This window comes from Silene latifolia, chromosome 6 (genome assembly GCF_048544455.1).
Source record: "Silene latifolia isolate original U9 population chromosome 6, ASM4854445v1, whole genome shotgun sequence".
NCBI lineage: Eukaryota > Viridiplantae > Streptophyta > Magnoliopsida > Caryophyllales > Caryophyllaceae > Silene > Silene latifolia.
The window spans coordinates 16914070-16927107 of NC_133531.1; the positions used below are offsets into that span (position 1 = coordinate 16914070).

The window sequence follows — 13038 nt, forward strand, 5'->3', positions numbered from 1 at the left end:
CGGCTTCACAGCCAGAACTCACCCTTGGAACAGACGCAGCAACTGCTGCGCCTCTTCCAAAAGGCGCAGTCCTGCTGCGCCTGTTCCAGGTTGAGTTCTGTCTCTGAACTTCCGTTGTTGCTTGACCTAGTTTAATTAGTCTATGTATAATTAACTATTACTCGTATTATCATCTAATCTCTGTTCGTTAATTTAATTCTTTTATTCTTTTTCTCAAATTATCCGTTTTAAAGGTATTTACGACATAAATCAACTTAATCCAATGTAATTATTGTAATTTTCTATTATTGTATTATTTATCGCATTTTTATGATTTATTTACATGCTCTCACATGCAATCAATCTTAAACCACGATTCGACATTAATTGTATGTTAAATTAATTGTTCACCGACTTAGTCTAATTCTCACATGTTAGGATTAAAACTTGGATGTTGCATTGCATGCATATAATCGACGATATATCGAGTATAGATGATGTACCTAATCATTAGTAGAGGCCGCTATCGAGGCAGGCGGGATTAGGTGTTCGATCAAAAGAGCTTCCTAATACGTACCCTCACCCCTTACTCCAGATCTCTGTGAACATCCGTGTTCATTGGCATCCACGAGAGTCATTCTAGACATAGAATGCTAAGGGTAACGATTGTTTGGTGTTCATGTCTCTACTTTGTGTCTTGACATGGCACGAGGTATTCGAACGGTTCCAATTTCCCATAAAAATTGATGGCGACTCCACAAAATGCAAACGCTTGTTCTCTCTCCCAAGCACCCCCGTGGGGCCCATTGTCCATAAGCTCGAAGAAGCAGCGTACTGTCGCTCGCTCTTCTACTGAGGCTGAGTATCGTTCTGTTGCTAATACGTCGGCTGAGCTCACCTGGCTCGGTAATTTACTGCGTGAGCTCAGAATTCCTCTCTCTGGTACTCCTACTATCTATTGTGATAATATCAGTGCGGCTGCGCTAAGTGCTAATCCTGTTTTCCACTCTCGCATGAAGCACCTGGCTCTTGACTTCTACTTTGTTCGTGAGCAAGTTCAGTCTGGTACCTTACGCGTTACTATTGTTCATAATGATGATCAACTTGCTGACTTGCTTACGAAACCTCTATCACGTCCCCGGTTTCAAATGTTCTTATCCAAGCTTGGTCTTTCGCTCCGCCCGTCCAGCTTGCGGGGGGATGTTAAGATATGATCTCGTATATATTTTGTATATATTCTCTATATCTTTTGTAACCTATTTTATCTTCTGTATCTTTTGTAGTTATCTTATTGCCTTAGCTTAAGCCTTTAGGTTGTATATATACTTATCGTTTGTTAATATAATTCTCAAGCTTTATGCTATACAAACTCTCACAACAACAACTCATTAGTGCTCTCTAGTAGATAATACCTTTCTGTACTCTTCAAATTGTGATGGGTTTTTCGAAGTGCGTCAGCGTGGCGAACTGTTAACAAGCATCCTTTCTTCCCATACCGACCCGGCCCCTCGAAGGATAGTACTAGTTTACTATTGACAGAATTGATTTTGCAAAGATTACGATGCTGGGTAACGAAATCAGGATTGTCAATAATGTCGCACCAAGATTTACATACGTACCTGAATCTTAAAACGGTTTTGGCTGGTAAATTTGCGAGGATTTCGGTATGAAGTTCAGGTGGTATGTACTTGAATTCGGAAATACGGGTCTTCATTTTCTGCACAACATTCATTTAGTTGAGAATATAATCAAAAGAAATTAATGATAAGAGGAGAGAAAAAAAAGGGGTTCTTGATTATTCAATCATTCAACAAGAAAATTATCAAACTTTAAAAGATCAACAATATAAACAACTGAAGTGCTAAATAAACTTGAGAATACCTGTGATTTCTGAAGACCAATTAATTTGCAACGGAGAAAGATAATGATACCAACTTTTTTTTTAGTCTGTTTCTGAAGAACAATTAATTTGAAACGGAGAAAGTACTAATACCAAATGTACATTGAATTGCAATTTAAAGTTCTACGCCTATGTTGGGTTCGACTCGGATCAATGCATTTCCGAGTCAATTATTGTCAATTTATTTATGGATGATATTGGCTCGAGTCAATTCGGATTTGGATTTGGCTAAAGTTTGGGGCTGGAATTTGGCTGTTAGGTTGGGTATGAGTCGGTTTATTTGGACCGGGTTAGTCAAGGCAGGTGAAGTTTGCCAGGTGTAGTACTCGTTGGTAAAAAAAAAGAGGTGTTGACTTTTTGAGAGTTTAATTTTAGCGATTAGGCAAGGGGTAAAAGAGAACATTTGGAAAATTAATCAGAAAGCTATTCTTTTTGTTTCTAAAATAGATTTTCAATCAACTAGAATCGTTTCCATTTGTTTTTTTTTTTGGTGCAAATGAGGGGCAAACCTCGAAACTTAATTGTTAGCTATTACATGGGGAAAAGCAGCCCCGAAAATATCCTTCCGTAGGATTGTACGTAAATCGTAAAAAGGAGTATCTAAATTCATAGGGATAGTACTAGAGGAAATTCCTCTATTAGCTAGTAAATCTGCAGCCCTGTTTGCCTCTCTATAAGTATGCTCGAGTTTGACCATCCATTGAGTATCTCTGATTAAGTCCCTGCATCTTTTGACTATGAACTTCAAACCATTACTCACCAGCTCCTCTTCATTAATAATACTAACACAAAAGGAATTATCCATATGGATAATTAGTTTGTTTATACGCATTGATCTTGCCTTTTCCAGCCCGGCTAACAGAGCAAGTAATTCCGCTTTCATAGACGTGCACTCCCCACAAGAGAATAAATAAGCATTAACAAAATTACCCGTCTCATCTCGGAAAATGCCACCTCCTCCTGCTGGACCAGGGTTGCCTTTAGAAGCGCCATCAGTGTTTAATTTATACCATCCATGAGGGGGAGGTGTCCAACGAACAAAAATCTCTTGTCTACGATTTATGGGCTGGGGTGTAAGAATATCGAAACGATCAAATGCTTGCTTGGTTACCTTGAATTGTTGATGGAGGAAAGTGCGTGGGTCCAAAGGATTTTCGCTGTCTCGGCCAAAAACAATATTGTTTCGCCATTTCCAAATCCACCAACAAGTGACTGCGAAATAAATCGGCCAATTCACTTCAGTTGAATCAACCTCGTTGGTGGCACATTTCGTGAGCCATTCGGTAAAAGGCGACGAGTAGAAGAAATTGTTGGAGGACGGTACTCCAACCATGTTCCAAATTTGACGAGAGATGTAGCAGGATCGTAAAAGATGCCCGGCTGTTTCTTCATAGACACCACACCGAGGACACATGGGATCACTTCCCATATTACGTTTGACCCGATTTACATTCACTAATAATCGACCATGAGCAGCTAGCCAGAGGAACATACGAATCCTTTGTTGGACGGGAAGTCTCCATATTGTTTTCCAAATAATAGGTTCCGGGTCATCAGTAGTATCCAAGTCCCGAAGGTAGCCCAAAGCAGACTTAATAGATTCCCGAAGTCGTACCTTGCCAAAAAAACGTATCTTCCAAATCCGGATCATTTATAAGAGAAATAGATGCTATTCGTTGTAGCTGTACCTGCGGTAAAAAATCAGCAAAGCAGTCCCATTTCCACCCATTTTCTTCACACCACATATCACTTATAGTGTCCCCAAGCATGGAATCCGGTATAGGGGTGATATTAACATCAGACAATCGGGTACCATCTACCCACGCGTGGTCCCAAAAAAGAGTTCGTCTTCCATTCCCGACTGCAGTAGCTGTACCCCTAACAATTGTTCTGGCTTGAGACGAAATCCCTGCCCAAACATTTGACATATTGCGCTTAGGTTGAAAAATATCAATGTCTAGACGGTTATTACAATACTTCGCTCTGAGTACCCTTGACCATAAGCTCGACGGTTCAGCTAGGACTCTCCACCCTAGCTTTGTAAGAAAGGCCGCATTTGCTTGCCTGGCCGAGGTTATACCTAGACCCCTCGCGATTTTGGCTGTTGAACCGTCTCCCAATTAATAAGATGGACGGATTTTTTATCTTCATCTCCTCCCCATAAGAATCGACGAGATTTTTTATCGATGGTATCACAGACAGACTTAGGAATTTTTGCGGTTTGCATACTGTAATTGGCTAAGGTAGTCAAGGTAGACTTGACAAGGGTCTCCCTTCCAGCTAAAGATAATCGTTTCGTCGCCCAACCCACTAGCCTCTTGTTCATTTTTTATTCTAGATGAGCGAATGTATGACGGGTCACTCTACCATTAATTGTGGGCATACCAAGGTAGGTGCCAAGGTCGTCTGTGTCCTCAAACCCAAGAGCTTGACTCACTACCTGTCGAGTCGCTTCATCTGTGTTGCTGGGGTAAAAGACACGGGATTTAGCTTCACTTACCTTTTCACCCGAGGCCTGACAAAAATTATTTATAACATGACGGATCACCAGAGCTTGTTCTACATTTGCTTCACCAAAAATAACCATATCATCCGCGAAGAAAAGATTTGTAATAGACGGACCGTCTCGACCCAAAATAATAGGTCTCCAATTTTTATTTCTTACCTCGAGGTCTATGACCTGTTGTAATTTTTTGAGGCACATAACAAAAAGATATGACGATAAAGGATCCCCTTGACGCACCCCTCTCGTTGGAATAAACTGCTCTGTAGCTTCCCCATTCCAGAGAATTTGCATTCTCGTGGAGGTCACACATTCCATCACAACATCAACAAGTAGAATAGGAAATTGCATATCATTCATTGTGGCTCTAATAAAATCCCATCGCAGCCTATTGTAAGCTTTTTCTAGGTCTATTTTTATAGCCATGAACCCCTGCTTTCCCTTCTTCTTACGCATTGAATGAATGGCCTCTTGGAACACCACTATATTGTCCGTTATTTGCGTACCCGGAACGAACCCACTCTGAGTCTCGGATATGACATGAGGTAAGACTTTTTTTATTCGATTTGCTAAAGTTTTGCTTATAATTTTATACGCGACATTACATAAACTGATGGGTCGGAATTGAGACGCGTATTCAGGGGCATCAACTTTAGGGATAAGAACCAAATGAGTATCATTAAGTCCAGAGGGTATACCTTTTCCTTCCAGTGCTCGGATGACCATAGAACAAAGAGAGCTTTCAATCAGAGTCCAATTTTTCTGATAGAAGAGGGCTTGAAAACCGTCTGGACCCGGAGCTTTTAACGAACCCATATTATTTATAACTCCTTCAATTTCTGCAATAGTATACAGACGAGTTAACCAGTTCCAATCTTTTTGATTAAAGGCTTGGAAAAGGTCCCAAGGCAGGTTATCCTCGGCTAATAATGGAGAATCATCAGTATATAGTTGCTTATAAAACTCAACCAGAATGTTTTTAACCTCCATAGGATTATTAGTCCAATCCCCATCGGCTTTTTTTAATGAGGTGATACGATTGCGCCATCTTCTCACAAGAGTACTAACTTGAAAGAAGGCCGTGTTCCTGTCTCCGTCTTTAATAAACTCAAGTCTTGATTTTTGATACCAAAGGAGCTCTTCACGTGCTAGAACCTCGTCCAATCCCTTACGAAGTTTCGCCTCTAATTTAATTAGATTACTACTCCTTGCTAATGACAGCTCTCTTTGACATCCTCCTATCCTGGCAAATAATTCTTTTTCTTTCTGAAAATGTTTCCGAATACCTGCTCATTCTATAACTGCAATTTCTGCGAGAAAACTTGAAGTCTTGCTGGAAAAATTCCGTCTGATGGCCAGTTTTCAGAGACAAACTCTTCGAATTTTTCGTGGGAGAGCCAGCATGCTTGGAAGCGAAAAGGGCGATTTAAATTGTTCATTGGGACAAACCCATTCGGAGAGATGAATAGAGGGCAATGATCAGACTGAATTGCGGGCAAGTGACGAACTATAGCATTCTCGAAAAGAGTACCCCAATTTGTATTACAAAGTGCTCTGTCCAGGCGCGCACTTTGCCTCGTTTCAACTGAATTACCCCGTGCCCACGTGTGGGAAGAACCCGTGAATGCTAATTCAATAAGTTCGCAGTTCTCTATCCAATTGTTAAAATTCTCGCACCGTCTCGCCATATTACTATCACCACCATGACGTTCCGACAGATACCTTGTTTCATTAAAGTCCTCGGCTAGGAGCCATGAATGATTATTAGTTCTCGCAAAGCTTTCTAGCTCGGACCAAAGTTCTCTTCTATTTGTCGGGTCTGGGCTAGCATAAACGGCAGAGAAGAACCAAGGGAATTCCCCATTCCGCGAAATTTCGAATGTAATGAATTGATGATACTCGTAAACTGGGTTAACCATAACAATGGCAGTGTTCCATTACACCCAAATACCACCACTAAACCCGATAGCATTAACTCTTGAGTGACCGGAATAACCAAGAATTGATCCTAATTTTATAGCATGATCACCACCCATATGGGTTTCAACTAAATCAAGTACAGTCGATTTGTAAGTGCGGACTACTTCCTTAATAGCATTAATTTTGTTCTTGTTACTAGTTCCTTGGACATTCCATATCATAAAACTGATATGGGGTAGGTTAGGAGACAAATTTGGGATTTGTGTATTCATAAAATCCGGTAGATAGTTTAAAGATGTTAGATAGGCACGACTTACTAGCTTGAGAATATTGTCAATACTCCATGGTATCGACAGTTCCATCATTAGATTCGAAGGATTGTCCTTCGCTAGCTCGATCTTGACGTCCATTATTGGACACTCCGACACCATCACTGCTAAGTACGAGGCCGACATCTCCGGTGTCGTAGCTATCTTCACTTGTTGCGATGGTGGAACCACTTCTATCTGGGGGTTCTGGGATAGGCATCGTGGTTGTGGTAGGGGCGGTCTAGATAAGAGAAGTACGGGTGAGGACTCGTGTACATTGGTTATAGTCCGAGTTGGGGACGCGCAAAACAGAGTATTAGGAGTCCCTGTTTCCGCTCCAGAGGACAAGTTTTTATCGAGATTGGTACTGGATTTTTTTGGAAGTTGAAGGTCTGTTAGTGATATCTTGTAGGACGATTATAGAGTTATTTTGATTTTGGAAGGAATTAGGTGATTGAATATTTTTATTCTTAGGAATATATTTGTTGGGATTTTTCTTGGAAAGATTTGAAGATATTATTTTGTTAGAATTTTTAATATTTGTAGAGATTTTTTGATTGGCTTTATTGGATGGAATTGGTTTTGGCAAAAGAATAGAATTATTGTTTCCTATATTAGCTAAATTATTATTAGCCGAATTAGGAGAGTCAGTTACGTTATTCTCGGCAAGAATATCAAATCTGGATCCTTGGGATTTCGAAGATTGACCAAAGTTGAAAATAGGTTTACTAGGTATTGCTTCCGCCTTTCTACGGGGTGGTTTTTTCACCATCATCCAAGCGCCGAAATCGTCCTCCTCTTCGGGTCGAAGACCCGCTTCCAAAGATCCTTTCGGAGGCAGAGTTTGATTTTCTGCATACTGATGCTTCTCTTTATCCCCATTGATAACTGATTCCCCGGATATGTCCTTCTGACAATTCTCGGATGTGTGGCCTAGTTTACCGCACTTAAAACATATTAATTTGAGACCCTCGTACTGAATGCCGTAGATTTTGCCATACAGACGGAATTTGGAGAGGAGAGGCTTTGATATGTCAACCTCTACACTAGTCTAGTAAACTGTCCTCTTTCAGCAGATGCTGTGTTCTTATCTATCCGAACTACCTTACCTATTCTTGACCCAATTTTATTTAGGAACATTTCATTAAAATACTCAACTGGTAGATTAGGTATACGAACCCAAGCCGTCAATGTTCTAATTCTGTCTTCAGAAGGCACAAAGTTTGGCACCCATCGTCTAATCGTGAGATAATGATCGTCTATCATCCAAGGGCCTTGAGTGACGACAAACTCGTAGTCTTGTTTTGACGAGAATCGGGCAACATAATATGATCCAGTTAAATCAGTAAGAGTGAGTTTACCTTTAATGGACCATTTAGCTTGTAACTTTCTCATCAGCGAATTGTACTCTAGCTCTTTGTCGAACATTTTTATAATTAGGGAATGCCGCCAAGGTTTGCGAAGGACTGCTTTTTCAGCCTTTGTGAGACAAATCTTGGGGCACAGGGTGTCTTCATCATCTTGATTAGGTTCCATATCATCATCCGAGTCCGAGTCGCATTCCTCCATTGAGAGATCCTCGATATCATTTTGTCCAGAGTTAAATCCTTGAACCATTTGCCCATAGGTTAGAGCATTGTGATTTTGAGGACTATTGGTTGCTCTTTTCTCCCCCATTTCAACTGGAACAACTTGACGAGAGGAGTCCAAAACAGGAGAAGTAAGGAATTCATCAATGTGCATTGTTTTCCTCTTTGCATTTTTTTGATTTGTTGGCGTTGGATTTGCAATTGCTATATTCCTGCCTAATGTGGTCATGGATGAAGGGGAGGTCTCCGGCGGGAGATCCTCCATAGTTGCACTTTTGGTGATTTGAAAAGAAAAGAAAGAATTTTCTCTCTCTAAGACCAATCTATAATAGTTCGACCAACCAATCGTTTCCATTTGTTTTAGAAAATGGAAAATCCCCTTCTTTTCTCAAATTCCATTATATCTTTATATCTATGCAAAAATTTAAACCCGTTAAATAATATCAAAATTCGATCTAAACAGTTATATTAGGTTGAGTCAATTCGAATTCGGATCAAGTTTGAGTCTTGAATTTAGCTGGTAGGTCGGGTACGAGTTGGTTTATTTGGGCTGGTTAGTCAGGCCAGGTGAAGTTTGCTAAGTCAGGGTGTATTCGTCAGTAAAAATAAAGTTACCGTATCTTTAATTTTCTACCCTTTTTAAAATAGAGGTAAACTATATTAGTTAAATTAATTAATTGTTAATTGTTGTCAAATTATTTAATATCGGTATCTAAAGTACCGTGTATTTACACGGGAGCTACACTAATTTTTAATCAACTAGGATAGACAGGATAATTTCCATTTGTTTTCGAAAATGGAAAACCCATTTCCTTTCTCAAACTCCATTACATCTTTATATGCATAAATTGAAAACCGTTAGATGTTACCAAAATTCGATCTAAACAGTTAAAAAATGGACTTATTACCCTTTCGTTGTAGGAAACGAATTTTCAATATCCCACTTAAGTTTCATCTCAACTACGGAGTACATAGTAAAAAATGACCAGCACTAATTTGATTCAAACTCGGATAATTATAACTAGATCAATTTAGTTGGTAATAAATGGTACGGGATTATAACTTGAAAATCAAAAAGCTTTTTGTCGTATCCAATTGTTACCAAACTAAGTTACCGTAGAGTATCGTATTTTCCTTGATGATTACGTATCCCTTTTACATTAGGATTAATAATAACTAGACACGTTTTTCACTTAAGTTCAGTTTTTAGGAAACTTTTACCCTTATATCAACTTGATATATATCTACCAATCTACCATTACTCCAGCAAGTCTCTTCCAACAAATTTCATCTTACATAAAAAACCCTAAAATCTACTTTTACAAACTACAACAATAATGGCAGGAACTAAGAGGTGCCATGGAGTTGAAGAACATGAACAACAAGAGATGGCGAAGAAATTCAAGGCTATCGAAGATCCAAAAGAATTACGCGCCACAATGTTGAGAGCTCGATATGCAAAGATCATCGCTAAGTCATGTGAAGTGATGAAAAAGAGTGAAGAGAAAGCAAGAACTAAAGGATTATCAGAGAACCAAAGGCGGCGACAAGAAGAGAGACAGGCAGCTCGCCTTGCCTTGGAGAAGTTGGAGAAATCGGTACAATTTGACGACAGCTATGGAGTTACAAAGGAGTTGGAGGTATTAGCGGGATGCTCTATGTCTCGTTTAGGTTATGTTGGCAGAAGACGGATGGAGAAGCTTGGTTTGTTCTTTAAAGACGATTTAGCTCAATTTGTTTGCTAGAAACAACCATCCTCCGATTCGTGTATGTGGGTTAAGTAATCTATAAAACTGTTTGCTTAATTTTTCAAGAAAAGATGGCTGCAATTTTGAATTGTAATTGTAATTATATATTGCAGTAAATTAAAGTTGTTGTAAACGTAATTAATTAATTGTCGTAGCAAGAATTGTTTGGTTAGATAAGAGTTGATTTAATGACATGATTAATTAATTGTCGTATATGATACTCCGTATATCTTTAATTGTAAACAATGTTAGTACGGTTTGAATACAGGAATCTTCGTGTTATCCATTAAAGATGATTTAGCACAATTTGTTAAGTAACAAATCTGATCTCGTGGGTTTTCGAGGAATTGAAGAGGTTGTACGAAGGAAGCTCATGACGCACTTAAGGTGTAATTTCGAAGGTTGTAACGCAGAGAGAACAAAGAATAGAACAAGTTAATGATGGCTAGCGGGGGTGACTGGTGATGAGTTTGTATATTCAATTACTGAACAAAGAATAGAACAACTTAATGACATTGGACCTGATCTGAGTTGTCATTTGCTTAGCTTTGTCGCGGGGTGACACCGTGACAAGAAAGTGTAGGCTTCTTCAATATAAGGGCGACATGCAGCTCGCCTTGCCTTAGACAAGTTAGAGAAATCGGTTGAATTTGACGACAGCTATGGAGTTACAAAGGAGCTGGAGGTATTAGCGGGATGCTCTGTGTCTCGTTTACGTTATGTTGGCAGAAGACGGATGGAGAAGCTTGGTTTGTTCTTTAAAGACGATTTACCTCAATTTGTTTGCTAGAAACAAGGAACCATCCTCCGATTCGTGTATGTGGGTTAAAAGGATTCGGTCAGATATTATTTTTGGAAGACCTAATAATGAAACAGGAAAACTAATGCATTTCCAATGGCATTGCTTTGGCTGCTAATTCGCATTATAAGGCAAACAAACAATTTCGTGAACCATTTTATTTTATTGAATCATAACGAAAACTAAATAAAGAAACTTTGGTCCAAGGAATATAGAACATTCGTATTAGTTGATCATTTACTAGCGCATTCAACAGGTTCCCTGTCAATCATAGTTATACAGTATATCGGACAAACAAAATCAAAAGAAAACACAGAACACTACTACGTCCACAAACTGCAGAACCACATTTAAGAGCAATTCATCAGATCAGTATCAAGTATCAACAATATTGAAAACACTATTTCAAGTATAAACATTTACCAGGATCGATTGAGAATGTTAAGAATCAAGAAGAGCAGCAACTTCCCAAATTCAGCCATAAAAGACAGTAGTATTCTCTTGTCAAAGAGCAAGTGACTGTAGATCTTCAGCTCCGTAACCTTTGCACAACACCAAGCCCTCCATATACATTAGCATATTCACATAATGCTTCATAGATTTTCCAAGCTCGTGTATTTGACAGCTAGAAATGTTATACGACTTCTCCCAGTAAACAAAACGGCCACCATCATCACTCTCATAGTAGAATAGCGGCAAAAATGGGCCAGACCTGAACAGATCAAAACCATCAGAACTTGACAGTCCTGAGAACCTTTGGGTCCACACCCCGTTTCGGCTGTCCCCTTCCAGCGACCATATGCTGGATTTCACAGAAGAAATACAGAAAACCGCTAGTGACTCCCTTAGACGAAAAGGAAGTCTTATGGCTCCCCTATCGTCTGAAGCAAATGGCAGTTCCATGTAGTTGAATTTTTCCAAATCAAAGTCAAGAATAACGAGATGAGTTGAATTATCAGCAAGGTTACCATTCCGATTTGGGTCATAACTAATCCAATATCGTGCTCCTTGAAAGTTAAAACCCGTTTGGGGACAACAATATCGCGAAAACATACGGCTATAGTACGGATAAGACATATTGAAGCCATCATTTCTGAGAGACCATTGTTGATCACTAAGCGTATAAACTGCAAAACACACATTCCAACCATCGGCCTGACTCCATTGTGATGACATAGCAACGACTTTATAATCGTTACTGTTAGGTGCAAACCCAAATGCATACACGACTCTGCCGTCACAGGACGACAATATTGGAGGAAGGGGAATTGACAACGACTTTCTAATACAAGGGTTCCACAGCATCAACGGGTTTCGTTCTCCAGGACCAATTAACCCGCGAATTAACAGCAACTCATTACAGCTCCCATTTATATCATACCTTTGCAAAGTCTTTAAAATCTGATCAGTTTTACGAAGAGCGTCAGCGTGACGAACTGTCAACAAGCGTCCTTTCCGCCCAAACCGACCCAAACACTCGAAGGATAGTAATAATTTACTACTCACGGAATTGATTTTGCAAAGATTACGATGCTGGGTAACGAAATCAGGATTATCAATAATGTCGCACCAAGATTTACATACGCACCTGAATCTTAACACGGTTTTGGCTGGTAAATTTGCGAGAATTTGGGTATAAAGATCAGGTGGTATGTACCTGAATTCGGAAATAAGGGTGGAATTTGATGAAGATTTCGTCTTCTTTCTGCTCTTCATTTTCTGCATTTTCTTGGAGAATCAAACCAGCAGTGATTGCAGAAATGAGGGGTTCTTGATTGATTCTTCACTCCGGAAATTAAAAGTTCAAGGCCTGTGTCGGTTTAATACCAACTTGTTTTTTCAATTTATTAGTTTTTAGGATTTTCCCATCTATACCCCCGTGGTTTTCACTTTTCCCAACTGTACCCTCGCGTATCAGAGATTACTAATTGTACCCCTAAGCTTACCTAATGATTCCCAACCGTGGCTAATCTTCAATTTTCCGTCAAATATTGTCGTTAATTGCCAACATGGCACGCTTAATGCGCCAACAAGGCATCACTTGGCTGCCAACATGGCATTACTAAAACCCCTTCTACCATTCACTAGTCATACCCTTAATTTCATTATATTGACAATTTTTCTTATTTATCGTCTCACTCACGCTTTATCGACTTTTAATTATTTGTAATGTCCCGCCTTATTCACACTCACCAACCTCTTCACTCTATCCTATTCCTCAACCCAAACCGCCTCCTACCTTGCTCTGCTGCCCCCACCTCTGTCAGCCTCTGTGGGTCCGTAGGTGGGCGT

At 39.6% G+C, this 13038-nt stretch overlaps 1 protein-coding gene across 1 annotated transcript; it reads right to left on the reverse strand.

Annotated features, from left to right (window-relative positions):
* Nucleotides 1–11250: 11250 nt before the first annotated feature.
* LOC141587627 (F-box/kelch-repeat protein At3g23880-like) lies at nt 11251–12471 on the reverse strand. The gene has a single exon (XM_074409102.1). The coding sequence runs from the start codon at nt 12469–12471 to the stop codon at nt 11251–11253; it is 1221 nt and encodes a 406-aa protein (XP_074265203.1).
* Between the last annotated feature and the right edge of the window lie 567 nt (nt 12472–13038).